The 19,764-nt window shown below is 41.5% G+C and overlaps 1 protein-coding gene across 3 annotated transcripts in view; it reads right to left on the bottom strand.

Annotated features, from left to right (window-relative positions):
* The window catches only part of LRRK2 (leucine rich repeat kinase 2), a 325,079-nt gene that overhangs the window by 187,918 nt on the left and 117,397 nt on the right, over positions 1-19,764 (bottom strand). For all 3 annotated transcript variants that reach the window (XM_073573544.1, XM_073573542.1, XM_073573543.1), the window contains exons 26-27: positions 18,966-19,114; positions 5,409-5,502 (exon numbers count right to left, since the gene is read on the bottom strand). In XM_073573544.1, the coding sequence (XP_073429645.1) occupies positions 5,409-5,502; positions 18,966-19,114 (243 nt within the window). The remainder of the gene's footprint in view (positions 1-5,408; positions 5,503-18,965; positions 19,115-19,764) is intronic.

Genomic DNA, 19,764 nt, shown 5'->3' with positions numbered 1-19,764 from the left:
CACGTAGTCCAGTAAGTAATACATAGTTGAAATTAAGCGATCTGCCCCTACATTATAATGCTCTCACATTACATAGTAAAATATTCCCTTTAAGCAACAAGACATTATAAGTCATTATACAACAGTTACTGTTTAAAAACAATGTTCTCCGCTCCATTCATTGTATATGGGATTGACATGAGAACCGAGACCTATACTATCTTCTCCAGCGGTCCTAACAGAGGTAATTTTATTTTTATATACAGTTAGGTCCATATATATTTGGACAGAGACATTTTTCTAAGTTTGGTTCTAGACATTACCACAATGAATTTTAAACAAAACAATTCAGAAGCAGTTGAAGTTCAGACTTTCAGCTTTTATTTGAGGGTATCCACATTAAAACTGGATGAAGGGTTTAGGATTTCAGCTCCTTAACATGTGCCACCCTGTTTTTAAAGGGACAAAAAGTAATTGGACAGATTAAAAAATTGTAAATAAAACCACCATGGTTACTTACCGGTAGCCGGTTTTTCCGGAACCCATGACAGCACCACCTGAGAGAGGGATCCTCCCCGCCAGGACAGGAACCTATTGAAATATAAGGGGTGGCACCCCCGCTTCAGTTGGTTACAGAGCATTGAGAGGACTTCCCGGTTAGTTACATGTTAACCCAACACCACATCACACAAATACACCCTGTTAACGTGCACACCCATACGGTGAAAAGGGGGGGGGGGATATACGGGTGCTGTCATGGGTTCCGGAAAAAACGGCTACCGGTAAGTAACCATGGTGGTTTTCCCTTCACCCATGACAGCACCACCCGAGAGATTTTTGGAGATTTCGAACACCTTAGGGAGGGACCACGGCTTGCAGCACCCTTCTACCAAAGGTTAAGTCTGATATATACTCTAAGAGGGCTCTTTTAACGTCTAGATTATGGAATTTCTCCTCTCCTGGGTTTTTTGGATTGTCACAGAAGGAGGGAAGGACAATTTCCTGGCTTCGGTGAAAATCTGATACAACTTTGGTTTTTAGGGTAAGATATTTTACTGGTAGTTGTTGCACTGGTTCAAATGGCTCCTTCGTGAGAGCTTTCAACAGAAGGTTTAAATCCCAGGGAGCTATTTTTGGCAAAGGGATTGGTCTAGACCTCTGGCAGGATTTAATGAATCTGGCTACCCATCTGTTTGCTGCTATATTGCAGTTATATAGAGCGCCTAGTGCTGAAACTTGTACTTTGAGTGTATTTACCGCTAGGCCTAGCTGTAGTCCTGCCTGTAAGAACTCTAAGATGGCCTTGATTGGGGGTTCTTGGTCTAACGGTCTTCCTAGGAACTGCAGAAACTTATTCCATGTCCTACCGTATATATTAGTTGTTACTGGCTTTCTACTTTTCATCAGTGTAGCCACCAACCCAGGGGAGAACCCTCTACTTTTTAAAAGTGACCTCTCAAATTCCACGCCGTCAGATGGAATCTCTTGACTTGCGTGTGGAATACCGGACCCTGAGCTAGCAGGTCTGGAATCTCTGGCAGCACCCATGGATCTGAGAGGGACATCATCTGTAGTAGTGAGAACCAGGGCCTTTTTGGCCAAAATGGGGCTATTAAGATCACTCTGGCCTGATCCTCTCTTATTTTCTTCACCACTGCTTGGATTAGAGCTACCGGAGGAAAGGCATAACCCAGTTTGAAATTTCACGGAATTTGCAATGCATCCACTACCCATGGGTCTTCTTTTGGGTTCAATGAACAGAATCTTTTTACCTACCTGTTGCTTTTGTTGGCAAAGAGGTCTATTACTGGCTCTCCCCAGAGTTGTACTATCTTCTGGAACACTAAGTGATTTAGGGCCCATTCTCCCTGCCTCAATGTGTTGCGGCTTAGGAAATCGGCTTGTATGTTCTCCACCCCTCTGATGTGTAAGGCTGTTAGAGAGTGTAGGTGTCGTTCTGCTCTGCGAAAGATTTTGTTGGTTTCGCTCATTAGGGAGTGTGACCTTGTCCCTCCCTCCGCCGCTGTCAGACTGGGATCCTGTTCCAGGACAGGAACCCAACTGAAGTGGGGGAGAGGTGCCGCCCCTTATATTTCAGTAGGTTCCTGTCCTGGTGGGGCGGATCCCTCTCTCAGGTGGTGCTGTCATGGGTGAAGGGAAAATGTTCATTTCTAGTACTTGGTCGAAAACCCTTTGTTGGCAATGACTGCCTCAAGTCTTGAACTCATGGACATCACCAGATGCTGTTTCCTTCTTTTTGATGCTCTACCAGGCCTTCACTGCGGTGGTTTTCAGTTGCTGTTTGTGGGCCTGTCTGAAGTTTAGTCTTTAACAAGTGAAATGCATGCTCAATTGGGTTGAGATCAGGTGACTGACTTGGCCATTCAAGAATATTCCACTTCTTTGCTTTAATAAACCCCTGGGTTGCTTTGGCTTTATGTTTTGGGTCATTGTCCATCTGTAGCATGAAACGACGACCAATCAGTTTGGCTGCATTTGGCTGGATCTGAGCACACAGTATGGCTCCGAATACCTCAGAATTCATTCGACTGCTTCTGTCCTGTGTCACATCATCAATAAACACTAGTGACCCAGTGCCACTGGCAGCCATGCATGCCCAAGCCATCACACTGCCTCCGCCGTATTTTACAGATGATGTGGTATGCTTTGGATCATGAGCTGTACCACGCCTTTACCATACTTTTCTCTTTCCATCATTCTGGTAGAGGTTGATCTTGGTTTCATCTCTCCAAAGAATGTTCTTCCAGAACTGTGCTGGCTTTTTTAGATTTTTTTTTTAGCAAAGTCCAGTATAGCCTTTTGATTCTTGATGCTTCTGAGTGGCTTGCACCGTGCAGTGAACCCTCTGTATTTACTTTCATGCAGTCTTCTCTTTATGGTAGATTTGGATATTATTACGCCTACCTCCTGGAGAGTGTTGTTCACTTGGTTGGCTGTTGTGAAGGGGTTTCTCTTCACCATGGAGATTATTCTGCGATCATCCACCACTGTTGTCTTCCGTGGGCGCCCAGGTCTTTTTGCATTGATGAGTTCACCAGTGCTTTCTTTTTTTCTCAGGATGTACCAAACTGTAGATTTTGCCACTCCTAATGTTGTAGCAATTTCTCGGATGGGTTTTTTCTGTTTTTGCAGCTTAAGGATGGCTTATTTCACCTGCATGGAGAGCTCCTTTGACCGCATATTTCCTTCACAGCAAAACCTTCCAAATGCAAGCACCACACCTCAAATCAACTCCAGGCCTTTTATCTGCTTAATTGAGAATGACATAACGAAGGGATTGCCCACACCTGTCCATGAAATAGCCTTGGAGTCAATTGTCCAATTACTTTTGGTCCCTTTAAAAACAGGGTGAAACTCCTAAACCCTTCATCCAATTTTAATGTGGATACCCTCAAATGAAAGCTGAAAGTATGAACGTAAACTGCATCTGAATTGTTTTGTTTAAAATTCATTGTGGTAATGTCTAGAACTAAAATTAGAAAAATGTTGTCTCTGTCCAAATATATATGGACCTAACTGTAAATCACTACATTTTGACCTTCGAGTGCCTACATTGTCATCTGTAGGATGAGTTATGCTTAATTGTAGTCTTTTTTCGGACTACATATAAATTGTTGATTAATTTATTGTTTTTGTCTTTTTCAGGAAGGGGGGGGGGGAGGGGAAAAGGAACCAAAAAAAATTTCACTTGTAAACCATGCTGTTTAATATTTATACTTCTATGGGTCATTACAATCATGGCAAAAGCAAATGTGTCAGTCGCAATGTCCTCCTTTATACAATAAAAGTATTTTTTTCTGATATGTTTTACATCCTCCACCACGCAGCAGAAGTATCATTTTAACTTTATGAGAAAGTATAGCTCTTTAGTGGAAAATATGTTTTATTAAAGGTAAACAGTAATTAAAACCTTTATTTTTTATATTTGAGTGCCCTTCAATTGCAAGCAAGATGGGGGGGGGGGGGATTTAGGTCCTGAGACCCAGAGGTGCTCAAAGATCTTGTCTGATCGTGCACACAGCCTGACGCTCGCTTTGCCGTGCACTTTTTTGGGGAGTATACGCCTACACGAGGCAGACACTCAGACGCAGTCTACTACGTCTAGGTGTCCACCTCATGTAGGCGTACACTCCCAAAAATGATGCACGGCAAAGCGCACGTTAGCTTTGCCATCACCATTACAGTTTATTGGGCCCGTTGGCACATGTGTCCGGACCACCTTTTGCGGGGGATTTCAGATGTATGTCCCGAAATCGACACAGAACGTAATTTGAAAGCATACTTACCAGCTTGAGCTACACTGACAGGCAGCCAACATGGTCTTTTATGATAATCCTGAAGATTAAACTTACAACCAGCACTCTCTGGTGATGGCTCTGGCACAACTATGGTGCCAAAACAATTAACATGATGCAATATTACAGTAATTTACCCATCTTTAATCTTAGAAAGAAGAGACATCATAATGCAAAGCTATAAATAGTTATAGTAAAACATAACATGTAAAACCACTTTTATGTAATCTACTAAAAAAAAACTTTAAATAGTCATTGTTATTTCAACAAAGTTTGCATAAATAAATATTACAAGTGACTATAAGAAATTTTGTAATATAGTCTATTAGAAATCTGCTTTTTTCTACACTTATGATCCACTTCTCCTCCTCTCTGCCTCTTGGACTCAACATCCACTCTGAAAAACAGCTAAAATCAATGTTGGGTGAAGCAAAACAGACTGCCAATATAGTGAGGTGTCACTATGGACACGAATGGTGGAGGAAGAGCACTCAGCATTGTGTATCACTTCAGGACAAGCAGATTGAACTCTGAGTAAATTTATTTCGCATCCATGCTGAATTCACAGCCACACAGCTCAATACTGCTGCATAATATTTTCCACACTGTTGTTGCTGCTTCTGACTGAGTGTAGTCTGTGTGCTACAGAGAAAGAAGTGAAGAAATCCATCTGTGTGTGCTTTTTATGGAAGACCCCATTAGGTTAAAGAAAACTAAATTGGAGATAGAGCCTGCGTATGTGACAATTTGTTAAAATGCAAGGCATAAGTCATAAATTGGCCAGAAAAAAGTGTTATTCCTCATGTATACACATGACAGCTTATTCTAAAAAGTCACCTGAAATGAAAAATATACTTTAAGCTTCTGCTGAGACTCTTGCACTAAGATGCTGCATATTCTGTAACTATTCCTTCATAGTTATTAATGACTACCGTTTCTGTGCCAGTGAATAACCTGTATATACGTGGAAAGCATAGCAAGATATCATTTTTAGTGGACTTTTGAGGAAAAAGGTGCCATTCTGCTGGGATAATAAAGGCAACGCTTTCATTTATCTTTTCATGAATCGGTTTATTTTAGAAGATAATTGTAAAAGAAAGGGGGTGTACTTACTATGAGAGCTGAAGAATTTCTTTTGGGAAATTTGTAAATTTATTATGGGACAGCCTTAAGGTTGTTAATTTTGAAGGCATATTAGGCAACGATGCTGAAAAAAAACCAAACACTGTTACATTATGTACTATGAATATTTGGCAAATTACCAATGGCTTTTTATCATGGCATACAACAATATAAGTCATAAATACTTGTGCTAGTCATTATGCAACTCATAATATTCAGATTAACTGTCCAGCTGTCAGCGACAGCCTCACTACCCGCAGAGAAAACTGATATGATTTATTATGGTTTTAGTGCTATGTCGTTAATAGAGGCAGGACCAATTCTTCAAATTATGGTAGTACAGCTTGGTCTTCGCAGGCACATATTACCTATGGTACTGCACAAAATGGAATAAAAAAGTTGCATGTGTAAAGAAAAAAAACATCTTCAAGCGAATCAGTCAGCAGTTTTTGCTACGCAATCGGATGACAGCAGGAGACAGGAGCTGAGACACAAATTTCTGTGATGTGTGACTGTTTTGGCTGTGTGCTGTTTACTTGCAATGAACGTTTTAACACAAGAACATTATGACTGTGGGACTACAGCAGCTCGTGAGCACTGGTCGAAGCACTCTGTGGGCGGAGTTAGCTTTCTGAGCTCTGCTGCATCTAAAAACTCTGTGTCTGAACTGCTTCACCTAGAAAGCCAAGTGATATATCGTTGGAATCAGGGTCTCATTTCCTACATTAAGCTGCTCTCTGATGTCGTAGCAAAAATCTGCTGACATATTCCCTTTAAGAACCCAAAGCCTAACAAGAAAAAAAGAGAAAACTAAATAAGTGTGTTGTCATTTAAAACGGTTTTCAAGAATCTGTGCATGATCATTAGTTGCCCCCAACTGCAAGACACTATAGATTAGTGGACTAAAGGAAGCAACATGGACTCCAACGTAGCAACGCTGATAAAGTCCAGGTGTGGCCGTTTCTAGACATGCTGTTCTGTCCATTGGATTTTCCCACAAAGTACATTTTATTTAGTAGATTTTGGCATAAAAAGAAGTTCCACAATTGGATGTGTTAAAAACTAAAATTCCTGTGCTGAGATAATGTTACAAATGTGCCCCTGCTGTGTACTATGCAATATCTATGTCTACCCGTGCTGGAAAATGGTTTGATCATACCACAGCTCCTGTGCAGTGGAGGACACAAAAGAGTATACAGACATTACAGCTGGGGATCACAGCCAATTATTTTTGTGCGGCAAAACATTTCACTGCATGTTTTTGACCCCTTAGGCCTCTTTCACACTTCAGTGTTTTGCATCAGTCAAAATCCGCCAAAAGGACGGATGCTGGATCCGTTATAGAACTGATGACAACGGATGCCACCCATCCGTTTTTTTGACGGATCCGACAAATGAAGAATTTTAAAGGAATCGCAGGAGAGAGAGAGAGAGAGAGAGAATGAATTTCGGGTTAAATTAGTGTCTGGAGGATCCGCCAGAGGAAAAAAAACGTTGCAAGCTCCGTTTTCAAATCTTTGAGGATGGTGACGGACAGCAACTTTTGGCGGATCCTCAAAAAAAACGGATGCAACGGACGGCAATCCGTCACAATCCGCCAGTAATGGAAGTCAATGGGGGAAAAAACGGATCCTCAAAAGAAAATTGAGGATCCGTTTTTTTTTCAAAACCTGGCGGATTGTGACTGATTGCAAAAAAATGAAGTGTGAAAGAGGCCTTAGTGACAGAGCCAATTTGGTACTTAATGACCAAGCCAATTTTTACAATTCTGAACACCGTCACTTTATGAGGTTATAGCTCTGGAGCACGTTAACATGTCCCACTGACTCTTTTTTCATGACATATTGTACTTCATGTTAGTGGTAAAATTTCTTCGATATGACTTGTTTATTTTTAAAAAAACGGAAATTTAGCAAAAATTTTAAAAATTTTGCCTTTTTCAAACTTTTAATTTTTGTGCCCTTAAATCAGAGTGGTGTCACACAAAATAGTTAATAAATAACATTTCCCACATGTCAACTTTACATCAGAACAATTTTGGAAACATAGTTTGTTAGGACGTTATAAGGGTTAAAAGTTGACCTGCGATTTCACATTTTTCCAACAAAATTTACAAAACCATATATTTTAGGGACCACCTCACATTTGAAGTCACTTTGAGGCGTTAATATAACAGAAAATACCCAAAAGTGACACCATTCTAAAAACTTCACCCCTCAAGGTGCACAAAACCACATTCAAGAAGTTTATTAACCCTTCAAGTGCTTCACGAGAACTAAAGCAATGAGGAAGGAAAAAATGAATATTTTACTTTTTCTACAAAAAGTTTACTTTAGAACCAAATTTTTTATTTTCACAAGGGCATCAGGAAAAAATGGACCATAAAATTTGTTGTGCAATTTCTTGAGTACGCCAATATCCCGTATGTTGGGGAAAGCCACTGCTTGAGCGCATGGCAGGGCTCAGAAGGGAGGGAGCACCGTTTGACTTTTTTTTTTTTTTTTTAAACTCTTTTTATTGAAAGATTCCACAAATGAATACAACAAGCATATGACATTGCAGTATAAAATACAGGTCAGCACATCATTATTATCCAAAGTGGATATAAAAGCATACTTTCAACAATAGAGCGAACAAGCACTACAAATAAAGTATAACATTTCTATAAAGCATTGCATCATCAACCAACATACTCTTTATTAGTGTTTGAGTCTGTATTTATTCAGATTGCAGAAAAGGATTTCCAGTTTGTCAAGGAGCGCTTCCAGTTGATTCTTTAATTACTCCGTTTATTTCAAGGAATATCCAGTTTATTGTTAGACATACAACGCATTTCGGCTATACATAAATTTAGCCTTCATCAGGTAAAATCATTCATATCTTTAAAAGACACATTTATATAGAGGAAAAAAAGGGGGTTCAACCCTTCAAACAATTATCATCAATTAAAAACACATGCACACCTCTCCAAACTGTTGGGAGGCTAGTTTAGGTGGGATCTATATTACTTGGAATCTAATAAAAACCTCATTTTCTATACTTTTTTTTATATATATGTTAGGTAAAATTGTTCATATAATTCTCCTTTCTTTAACAAGATTGCAAAATCCTGGTACTCTAACAGGGAAATGTGTTGTGAGTTCATTTTCCCCTTCACTACTGAGGCCCGAGGAACTCCCTCTTCTGGTAAAGAAAGGTAGTGAGCCTGATGATGATGACTGGTTGAGTGCAGTTACTGACTGGATATAAGGCTGCCGACGCCCTTCTGCCCTGCGGGTGATTTCTCTGTGGGATCCTTGGAGACCAGTCTGAATTCCTGCTCCTCTAAAGCTAAGTTTGCTGCTCGGCCTTTTGCATTTGTGCTTTGACTTTGTTTTGCTTTGTTTTTCTGGATTTCTGCCATTCCCTGCTGGGGTGTGCTGAATTCCTTTAGCTCTGTCTTCTGAAAATACCTGAGTGCTGATTTAGTTTTTGAAGCCTAGCTGCTTCAGGGTCTTTTTCATATCAGCTTGTTGGCTTATGTCTTTGATAGGGTTTTGGCAGATTGCAGACAGCAGCCTTCCTGTCCTTTCCTATCTAGGTAGTTTTGGGCCCCGGCTTTGCTCAGTCTATCTTTCTGTCTGTGTTAGTGTTTTCATCTTGCTTCACCGTCATTATATGTTGGGGGCTGCCTATTGCTTTGGGGTCTGCTCTGGGGCAGTTTAGATTTCCCCTTTCTTTCTTTAGGCCTATTTAATTCTCCGGCTGTGATCGAGGGGTCTAGGACATCGTAGGAACCCCCCACGGCCACTGCTAGTTGTGTTGATAGGTTCAGGGGTCTGCAATCTGATAGTTGCCAACTTCTCTGGTTTTCTGGACTTAGCTTGTATTTCTGTTTTTGCCTCCTACGGTGACTCAATCATAACAGAAATGATTATAGGAGATAAAGGAATTTTTATTTTTTTTAATTTATATATACACACATATTATATAATATATATATATATATATATATACACACATATACACTCACTGGCCACTTTATTAGGTACACCTGTCCAACTGTGTGTTAAGACTTAATTTCTAATCAGCCAATCACATGGCGGCAACTCAGTGCATTTAGGCATGTAGACATGGTCAAGACAATCTCCTGCAGTTCAAACCGAGCATCAGTATGGGGAAGAAAGGTGATTTGAGTGCCTTTGAACGTGGCAAGATTGTTGGTGCCAGAAGGGCTGGTCTGAGTATTTCAGAAACTGCTGATCTACTGGGATTTTCACGCACAACCATCTCTAGGGTTTACAGAGAATGGTCCGAAAAAGAAAAAAAATCCAGTGAGCGGCAGTTCTGTGGCCGGAAATGCCTTGTTGATGCCAGAGGTCAGAGGAGAATGGGCATACTGGTTCGAGCTGATAGAAAGGCAACAGTGACTCAAATTGCCACCCGTTACAACCAAGGTAGGCAGAAGAGCATCTCTGAACGCACAGTGCGTCGAACTTTGAGGCAGATGGGCTACAGCAGCAGAAGACCACACTGGGTACCACTCCTCTCAGCTAAGAACAGGCATCTGATGGCTACTTTCAGCAGGATAATGCGCCATGTCATAAAGCTCGAATCATCTCAGATTGGTTTCTTGAACATGACAATGAGTTCACTGTACTCAAATGGCCTCCTCAGTCACCAGATCTCAATCCAATAGAGCATCTTTGGGATGTGGTGGAACGGGAGATTCGCATCAGGGATGTGCAGCCGACAAATCTGCGCCAACTGTGTGATGCCATCATGTCAATATGGTCCAAAATCTCTGAGGAATGCTTCCAGCACCTTGTTGAATCTCTGCCACGAAGAATTGAGGCAGTTCTGAAGGCAAAAGGGGGTCCAACCCGTTACTAGCATGGTGTACCTAATAAAGTGGCCAGTGAGTGTATATATATATATATATATATATATATATATATATATATATATATATATATACACACACACACACACACACACACACACACACTTCTATATGCAATAAAATTGTGTTGTAATTTTTGAGATAAAAAAATCAAAATTAATAAAATCATTTATCTTTTAGCATCAATATTAAAAATTGTATTAATCATTTTATTCAATATATCCCTGATGGGACAAAACTGTTTTTCCAACCCATAAAAAAACTCACCTTATTAATTTCATCACTAAGGACCATCAGATGAGCTAGTATTTGTCGGGACTAGAACTCATGCATTCATAGTCCCTATATATATTTATTTATTCAGATTGTAATAGATATTTGTTCTTAAGATCATTCACAGCATCACTTTCATACATAGGTGTGTTTTAGGGGTTATACCGCGCCATTGATGAGGCTATAACATCCGGGGCCAGATGTGTCAAGGGTGAATCGCACCATCTTTCCCAGATCTTGTGGAACTTTTGGGGGCACTTTCTATGCTAATACAATATATTTTCGTATGGGATCACATCATTCACTAATTTTTTCCACTGCCGAATTGAAGGAGATTTCCTTCCCATCCATCTCAATGCAATCGCCTTTCTGGCCATAAATAATACTTCCCGAAGGAATATTCTATCATAATGAGTCCAACTTTCCTCATCCACTACACCCAAAATACTGAGTTCTGGATGACACTGAATCGGTATTCCGATTATCCGCTGCAAAGTAGCTATTACGTCATTCCAATATCTATGAATGATTCTGCAGTTCCAAATAAGATGCCAGAAATCCGCACCTCCATCTCCACACTTATGACATTCATCAGTTGTTCTTCTGCCAAATTTATATAGCCTACTTGGGGTTAAATAGGATTGATGAAGAATATACAATTGAATTAACTTATTGTTTGCGGCCGAAGACACCACTATATGCGCCTCCAATGCGTCACCCCATTGATCGTCTGTAATAGATGGGATCAAGTGCTTCCACTTACCCTCTACAGCTAGTGGAGTGGATGCGATCCTAGAATTTAACAGGAAAGTATATAGGGAGGATATCACACCTGTGGGCCCCTGGGTTGACAATACTCCTATCAACGGGTATTTAGAAATTCGTCTTCTAGGAAACGGGAATTGACATTGTATGGCGTGTCTCAACTGCAAATATCTATAAAAATCTTTGAAATTGAAATTGTTCAAATGATAATAAGGTTTGGGCCTCAAAAATCTGATTGAGCGACACTATTCCGTGTCGTTTCCAGAACTCAGGATCCTGCAGCTTCTGGAGTTGCGCAAATTCAGGATTATCCCATATTCGAGTCTCTTCAACCTGATCAGTAAACTGTACGATATGTTTACCCTCTCGCCAGACCTGTATTGCTAAATTATGTGCGAACAACAAGCCCCGAGATGGTCTGTATGAACCCTCTAATACTGCCCATGGTGTATGTCCCTCAAAAAAATATATAAGATGAGATTCTGCATTGTTGAGTCTATCCTGGTTTAGCCAGCACCTTAGGTAACATAGTTCACCAGCCAGGTAATATAAAAAAAGCTAAGGCACTGCGTATCCCCCCTGATGTTTAGGTCTCTGTAAGGAGCTAATACTTAATTTAGGTCTGGATGAGCCCCATATAAACGTTGCCATCAGGCTATGCAGCTTCCCAAAGAAACCCTTAGGGACCCGAATTGATGTATGTTCCAGCATTTATAAACACTTTGGGAGAATTATCATTTTGATCAGTCCGATCCTACCCGCTACAGAAAGGGGGAGTGGGGACCTTATCTCAAACTTCTTCCTCATCATATCCTCCAGAGGGTATATGTTGTCTCTAAGGTCATCAATTGGGTTTTGATTAAATTATGATGCCTAAGTATTTGAATTTGGAAACTACCTGTAGATCAGATAACGTATCTACGGTTACATTATTAAGCAGCGGCATAACTACAGATTTATTCCAGTTAATTTTAAGGCCCGACAACTCTCAGAAACTATTAATCAGATCAATTGCTCTAGGAAGGGACTGTTCAATTTCCCCCAGGAAAAGTACAAGATCGTCAGCATACAGTCCGACCTTATCTATCCTAGAATTAATGTCAATTCCTTCAATCAAAAGATCTTGCCTGATTCTAAGTGCAATTGGCTCAATTGCCAGAGCGAAGAGCATTGGGGATAGCGGGCATCCCTGTCTAGTTCCTCTACCCAGATCAAAATACTCTGATAGAATGCCACTCAACAGAATATTAGCTCTCGGCATACGATAAAGCAATTCAACCCATCCGCAAAACTTATCAGTGAAACCAAATCTTAGGAGTACTCGCTGCAAAAATCTCCACTCAAATAAATCAAAGGCCTTTGCAGTATCCAAAGAGGCTATTGCCCAGGGTCTTTTGTATTTGTGGCCTGTGTTAGAACCTGCACTCTTCTAATATTGGAGGAGGTGGATCTTCCCGGCATAAAGCCAGATTGGTCTTCATGTATGATACTCAATATTACCGTTTTAAGTCTATTGGCTATTAGTTTTGAAAGAATTTTATAATCTGAGTTAAATAAGGATGTAGGACGATAAGAACCACACTCCTCAACAGGTTTATCAGGCTTTGGAATAACCACAATAGTGGCAACGTAAAAGGATTGAGGAAGCAAGCAAGGTGTTTTTCCAGTGCCTCAGAAAGAGTTTCCATCAGAACTGGCCCAATTTGGTCTAAGTATCTTTTATATAGTTCTATGAGCATACCAACAGGTCCTGGAGTTTTTCCATTAGAAAGAGACATGACTGCGTCCTGAATTTCCTCCAGAGTGATCTCATCTCCTTGTCCAGGAATGCCCGTTCTTCACAAGAAAGTCTAGGGAACTCTATCTGGTCTAAAAATTCATCAATTTCTTCTATGGTATAATTTAGTTGGGAGGTGTACATCTCCCTAAAATACTTCTTGAATCTATTTCCAATTTGGACAGATCTAAGCAACGGGGCCCCCTCCCTTGTATTGATGGATAATATAGATGGTGATATTTGGTTTTGCTGGACGATGTATGCTAGAAATTTACTTGATTGGTTACCCAACTCAAAATAGGTTTACTTAGTGAAAAAGTCTCCTCTGGGCTTTTTCCTGCCGATGTATCAGGTACTCCCTCCCCTTCTCGAGCCATCTGTGCAAAGTACCATCAGACGGGTCACCTATATATTCAGCAGCCAGGAACCTATACTCATCAGCCAGCCTCTGCTCCCTAACATGGGATTCTCTTTTAATATACGAAATCGTAGACTTAACACACCCCCTTAAATATGCCTTAAGTGTGTCCCACATCACCAGTCTATTCGGGAAATCAGTTTGGTCTGCTATGAAAACATCCAGTTGGTCTGTTATTCTGTCTTGTTCCCCTATAAGGGATAACCAAAATGGGTGTATATGAAATCTTTTAAATCTATCAGAGCCGTCTAAATGAAGGGACACCACCAATGGGGTGTGGTAGGGGGCCGGATTGGGGGGTGGTCCACTGCTTACCACGACCGGACAATGCAAAGACGAGACGGAGGCAGAATTCAGTTGTAACAGATCCGGGTTTATTGGCCGTCCTCCTGACGACCCTAGCCATGCACCGCAGTTCCTTTACAGCTCTCCGTTTCCAGGCCTGGGTACCTTTCACCTTTCCTTTAGTCGTGATGACGATCCCTCGCGGATCTTTCGCTGGGGCTGTCCTAGACCAATCTACCGCCAGCGCTTCACCTGCCCGAGGTCGTCGTCCAATAGGTACCCCCGGGGCCTCGTCTGTCCAGCAGTACGTCGTGTCAGGGCCACCCCCCTGTCTTTTCCTGTCAGTCCCCTGGTCAAGCTCTTCACCGTTCTCCGTCTTCTGTCCTGAGTCTTCCTCTGCTGAGCTCCTCCCGGGACTAGCCTAGCCTCTGGAACCCCAACCAGTCCTATTTATCCACTCTCTCACTGGGAGTTTCCCTCCTGGGTTCCTATCTCCCCGCCCCCCCCATGACTAATCAGTTTCTATAGCCGTAAGCTGATGTTAAGGCCTGAACTACATTCCCCCCTGCCATCTTGTGGTCAAATTTCGGTATTGCACTCCCATTTCTGTCTTTCCCTGCTGTTACCTTCCTGTCATTGTCAACCTCCGTCTGTAGTGCACAAATCGTCCCCTCCTACTTCCAGTCAAGTCTGTCCGTCAAGTCACCTTCCCCACAGGGGCATGATCTGATATTGCCCTGGGAAGATATTAAATCATACGCAAGTCTGATAGTGCAGTATTATTCCCAAATGCATGATCAATTCTGGACAGATAACGATCGGCCGGGGTATAACAGGAGAATTCATTCTTAAGAGGGTGTTGCGGTCTCCACAAATCATTCCAGCCCATCTCTTTTACAAAAGCATCTAATGCTGTGGTGTTGTGGCCATCAGGAATGGAACTCACGGCTCTCATTCTATCTAAATAAGTGTCAAGAACCATATTGAAATCACCCATACACAACATTTTAGCATCAGGGTACTGTGACACAAAAATTGCAGCTTGTTGAAGTACATCTAGTTTGGCTGGAGGTGGATTATAGATATTAATTAACACATAAGGCACCATGTCTACAAATGCATATATAAAAACTAATCTAACCCTCTGGGTCCTTTTTAATCTTTTGGACAGACCATCTCAAGGATTTATGCACCATAACAGTTACCTCCATAAAATAGGACGAATGTGTGGCGTGTTTCTGCCATTGTATCCAAGGCTTGTTTGTTCTCGATATGGTATCTGGTGTCAAATGGGTTTCCTGCAGACATATTATTTGCGCATGTACTTTACGTATCTGTGAGAATACCATATTCCGCTTCCTAGCACTCCCCAATCCCCTAATGTTCCATGAAAGGAGTTTAAGTGACGCCATATAGACCTTGTGGAGAATCTATGTACAGCATAACATTCACTCCTGGTGTGTTCAACTCCATCACATACAGACCATCCACAGATGATGAGATATAGATGCAATGCTGGTTTTTAACTAAATTTACAATTAAACTAAAGATTTTTGACCAATAGTGCTCGTCAAAACAAAACAAGAGATGCCCATGAACTTCTCTAAACTGAAGCATAGGCATAAGAAAAGTCTCCGCCTCTCCTCTCTCCCGTCCGAACCACCAATAAGAAATGTACCGGTTTCAATGCACATCATAACGTCTGATTCCCCCAACCCCCTTATCTCAAGAAAGAGCATTCCTGGATTTGGTCCGATCACTCACTTTTTGCTAAACCCAAAGGGTAACCAGGTTCCCGGACCAGGGAGTATAGCATCGACGCCCCAGTATTGGATGTTCCCGCCACTCTCCCATACAGCCTCGTAACGTCCACTCCCCACCCGGACAAACAGGGATTCAGGTATCAATATAAAGTGGTCACATCAGGATGGAGTATCCAGGCGGAGCGAGGGGGGGGGAGGGAAAGAAAAGGGCATAATCGCATTATCCAACCGACACAATAATATCTTATCAAAATTATGCATGAAACAATAATATTAGGAATATAGCTATCAGCCGTTTGGGAGCAACTCAGTTAGGGCGCTCGTATGGATCACCGCATTAACAGGTATTATCTTTACTACCCTGAGCAAAGTCTTCTAGTAGCACTTCGCATCAGAGATGTAATCCTTAGCTACCACAGTGACTTAGCAAAGGCACTCACATAGGTTATCACATTAGCAGGTATCATTCTCCCTGACACTGGCGACTTCATATAGGAACAAACAATATTTGAAATGTAGTAGTTAACCATTTCGGGTATAGTAACTCACTTAAGACATTTACATAGGACACCACATGAACCCATTTACCCCTACTATTTCTAGCAAAGTCATACAGGAACAAATAGTATTAGAAATGTACTCATTAGCCACTGCAGTAGCCTAGTTCAGAAATACGCATAGGTCATTATATTGACATACAGTATATCATTACTACTTATGGAGTCTTTCTTTCTTGGATATTCACTCCTCCGCCGGGCTTTCTCACCATCCACGACCCTTAGTCTGGCTGGGTATGCCATTGAATAGATGACATTAGCACTTTTAAGACGTTTCTTTACCGATGTAAATTAGGCTCTTCGCTTCTGCAAATCTGCTGAGAAATCTTGGAACAACATCAGAGTAGTGTTGTCATATTTAATTATCTGAGCCTTTCGTGCCAGTTGCAAGATATGGTCTCTATCTTTCCAATTATGAAATTTGGCCAGCAAGGGTCTAGGAGGGGCTCCAGAGGGATTCGGTTTCCCAGGCACCCGGTGTGCTCTCTCCACCGCATAAGCAGCGGAAAAGGTGGCATCCGGAAACAGAGTACGGATCCATCTCTCCACAAAATCACTTGGATTATTTCTTTCAGCCCTCTCTGGCAATTCAACAATGCGGATGTTATTTCTCCGCAGTCTATTCTCGAGATTGTCATGTTTTTGTTCACACAACTCCATTTTTTGTTGCAATACTCAGATACGCTCAGGCAAGGGTGCTGTTTGGTCTTCAAGAGTCGAAATTCTATCCTCCGCATGTCGGATTTTGTCTCCTAAATTTGACATATCGTTGCGGAGGAGTTCCAGATCTGTTTTAACCTCCTCAATTTTCCCTGTCAGGGAGGCTGTACTGCCTTGGATGGTGGTCATCAGTTGTGCAGACACTTGTTTCAGGGTAGGTTTTGTATCCATACTCTGTTTCTTGTGACACAGATACCTCACCCTGAGCTGAGCCACTGGGAGATTTCTCCATGGTCATTGAGCCACTGCCTCTAGCATATGACCGTTTGACTTTTTGAATGCAAAATTGGCTGGAATCAATGGTGGCGCCATGTAGCATTTGGAGACCCCCTGATGTACCTAAACAGTGGAATCTTCCCAATTCTAATTCCAACCCTAACCCCAACACACCCCTAACTCTAATCCCAACCCTAACCTCAACCCACCCCTAACCCTAATTCCAACCTTAACCGTAATCCTAACTGTAATACCAACCATAACCCTAACCCTAGCCCCAACCTTATCCCCAACACCACCCTAACCCTACCCTAACCCTAAGATTAGACCCTATCACAGAGATCAAAATGAACCAATCGGAAAAATTTCCTATTGCTGCCGGGTGCCAGCCGACAGATTTTGGTGGGAGCACTGCGCATGCGCCCGCCATTTTCTTTCTGGAAGACAACGCCGGCGGCCGAGGGACAGGATCGGGGGATGCAGGAGGGTCCCAGGGACACCAGAGGTACCGGGGGACCTCATTTCTCTCTCCTCTGATGTGCGATCACATCAGAGGACAGAGAAATTAATTGGGAAATCTGACTTTTTTTTGTGGTCACCATTATTCCGTTAATAATGGTGATCGCAACTATGGGGTCTCAGCTACCCCCAGTAGCCGAAATTCTGACTCTGGGGGCACTATACACTTATTTCTCAGCGCCGTTAAATAGTGGCGCTGAGGCATAAGTACCCTTAACTGCCGTTAAAAGGCATATAGGCAGTCATTAAGGGGTTAATCAATGTTTGACCTCCTAGAAAGAATCAGTAGCAATCCCATGCTATAATGTCTGCATACTCTCTTTGCATCCTCCCCTGCCCAGGAGCTATGGTATGATCAGACCATGTTCTAGCATGGTCAGGCACAGACATTACACAGCACACACCAGGGGCACATTTATAAGATTATCTCAGCACAGGAACAGTTTATTTAAAGGGAAGGAGTCATGAAAATAAAAAATCATCAATAATTTAAAAAATATAAAGTATTAATGCTTCAATTTTTAAAAAAATGATATCATTTGTTTGGTCAGGATTTTACATCAGTATGTGTAAGCCAAAACCATGAGTGGAACAATCTGATGAAAAGTATAATAGAAACACGTCACCACTTCTGGATTTATCACCCACTCCTGGTTTTGGCTTACAAATACTGATGTAAAATACTGAATGTGTGAACGTGGCTTTAGAAACGTTGTAGATAGATAAAGCACTTTCAATAAGATTAAACACAAGTTAATCAACGCATACTTGTATTACTAAAGGGTGTCATTTGGTAGGTAAATGCTCTAAGTGTCCATTTCTACTCTAGGGTGGCAGTGAAAATATGATTTTGAGCAGAACATGATCTGATCCTAATTAGTAATATAGCACAAGACCAATGATATAAGGAGAGAGGCATAATGTGGCACTTTCCACATGCCATGTTAAGGGTACCGTTACACTTATCGATGCACCAGCGATCCCGACAACGATATGGATCGCTGGTGCATCGCTAAGTGGTCGCTAGTGAGCTGCCACACAGGCAGATCTCACCAGCGACATCGCTGGGGACGGGGGTCGCTACTTACCTGTCAGATGCGGCGATCCTGACGTCCTCCGTCCAGGTGTCGCTCGTCGGCGCCTCAGGAAGCCCAGCAGGAAGCGGCCGACGAGAAATGGCCCAGGACGTTCTCGCGCGACCATCAATAACCAGCGGGGGAGGAAAGTATCACACGTAGCAATATCGCTGCTACGTCACAAAATCGGTGACTTTACAGCGATATTGCTAGCGATATCGCAGTGTGTAACGGGGGCTTAAGGCACATGGGATTAATAAAGGCCTAACAACTGCTCATTAGAACGTATTTACTCACCTAATTGGTTCATTGCGGCACAAAACACCTCTAGCCTAACACAGTTATTCAGGATATTGGGCCCAAGTGCAGAAATCATGTTCTTGTTCACATTCAGTGTCCGGAGCTCAGGCAGGGATAGTGGTACGTGAATCTGTGAAATACTGTTACTGTACAAAGAGAAACGTTCCTTCAATGCTTGTAAAATTCAGCAATACATACACAAAATGGCTTATTTATACAAATAAAGAATTTAAAATATAATTCTTAAAAAATAATACTTGGTGCAGAATAAAGCCAGGTGGCATTGTTAACCCCTTGAAAACATTGCAATTTTTTTTTTTTTTTAGTTTTTCCTCCCCTTTATCTAAGAGCTATAACTTTAGCCATGTAAGGGCTTCATTTATGTGAGACGAGTTGTAGTTTTGAATGACACTATTCATTTTGCCATATATTGTACTGAAAAGAATGAGTAAAAATATCTAGGTGAGGTAAAACAGTGAAAAACCACACACCCAACAATTACGTCCTGTTTTTTTGCTTTTACAGTGGTCATTGTACAATACAAATGACCTGGCTACATGTTTTCCAGGTCAGTCCAAATACGATGATATCAAACAAATTTTTTTTAAGCACTAAAATATAAAAAAAATTATCAGAAGTTTGTTAAAAAAATAGGTTTGTGATGCAATTTTCCATAATGGTCTCAGTCGTGGACCAGGACTTATTCTTTAGAACATCTAGCTGTAGTTTTGATTGTTACCATTTTTGGGTACATTCTAAGTTTTGATAACTTTTTTTTGCATTTTCTGGTTGAAAT

This window comes from Dendrobates tinctorius, unplaced genomic scaffold (genome assembly GCF_039654945.1).
Source record: "Dendrobates tinctorius isolate UK_male_01 unplaced genomic scaffold, ASM3965494v1 ptg000035l, whole genome shotgun sequence".
NCBI lineage: Eukaryota > Metazoa > Chordata > Amphibia > Anura > Dendrobatidae > Dendrobates > Dendrobates tinctorius.
The sequence above is the reverse complement of the archived record's forward strand: the minus strand, read 5'-3'. Positions and strand labels throughout refer to the sequence as shown.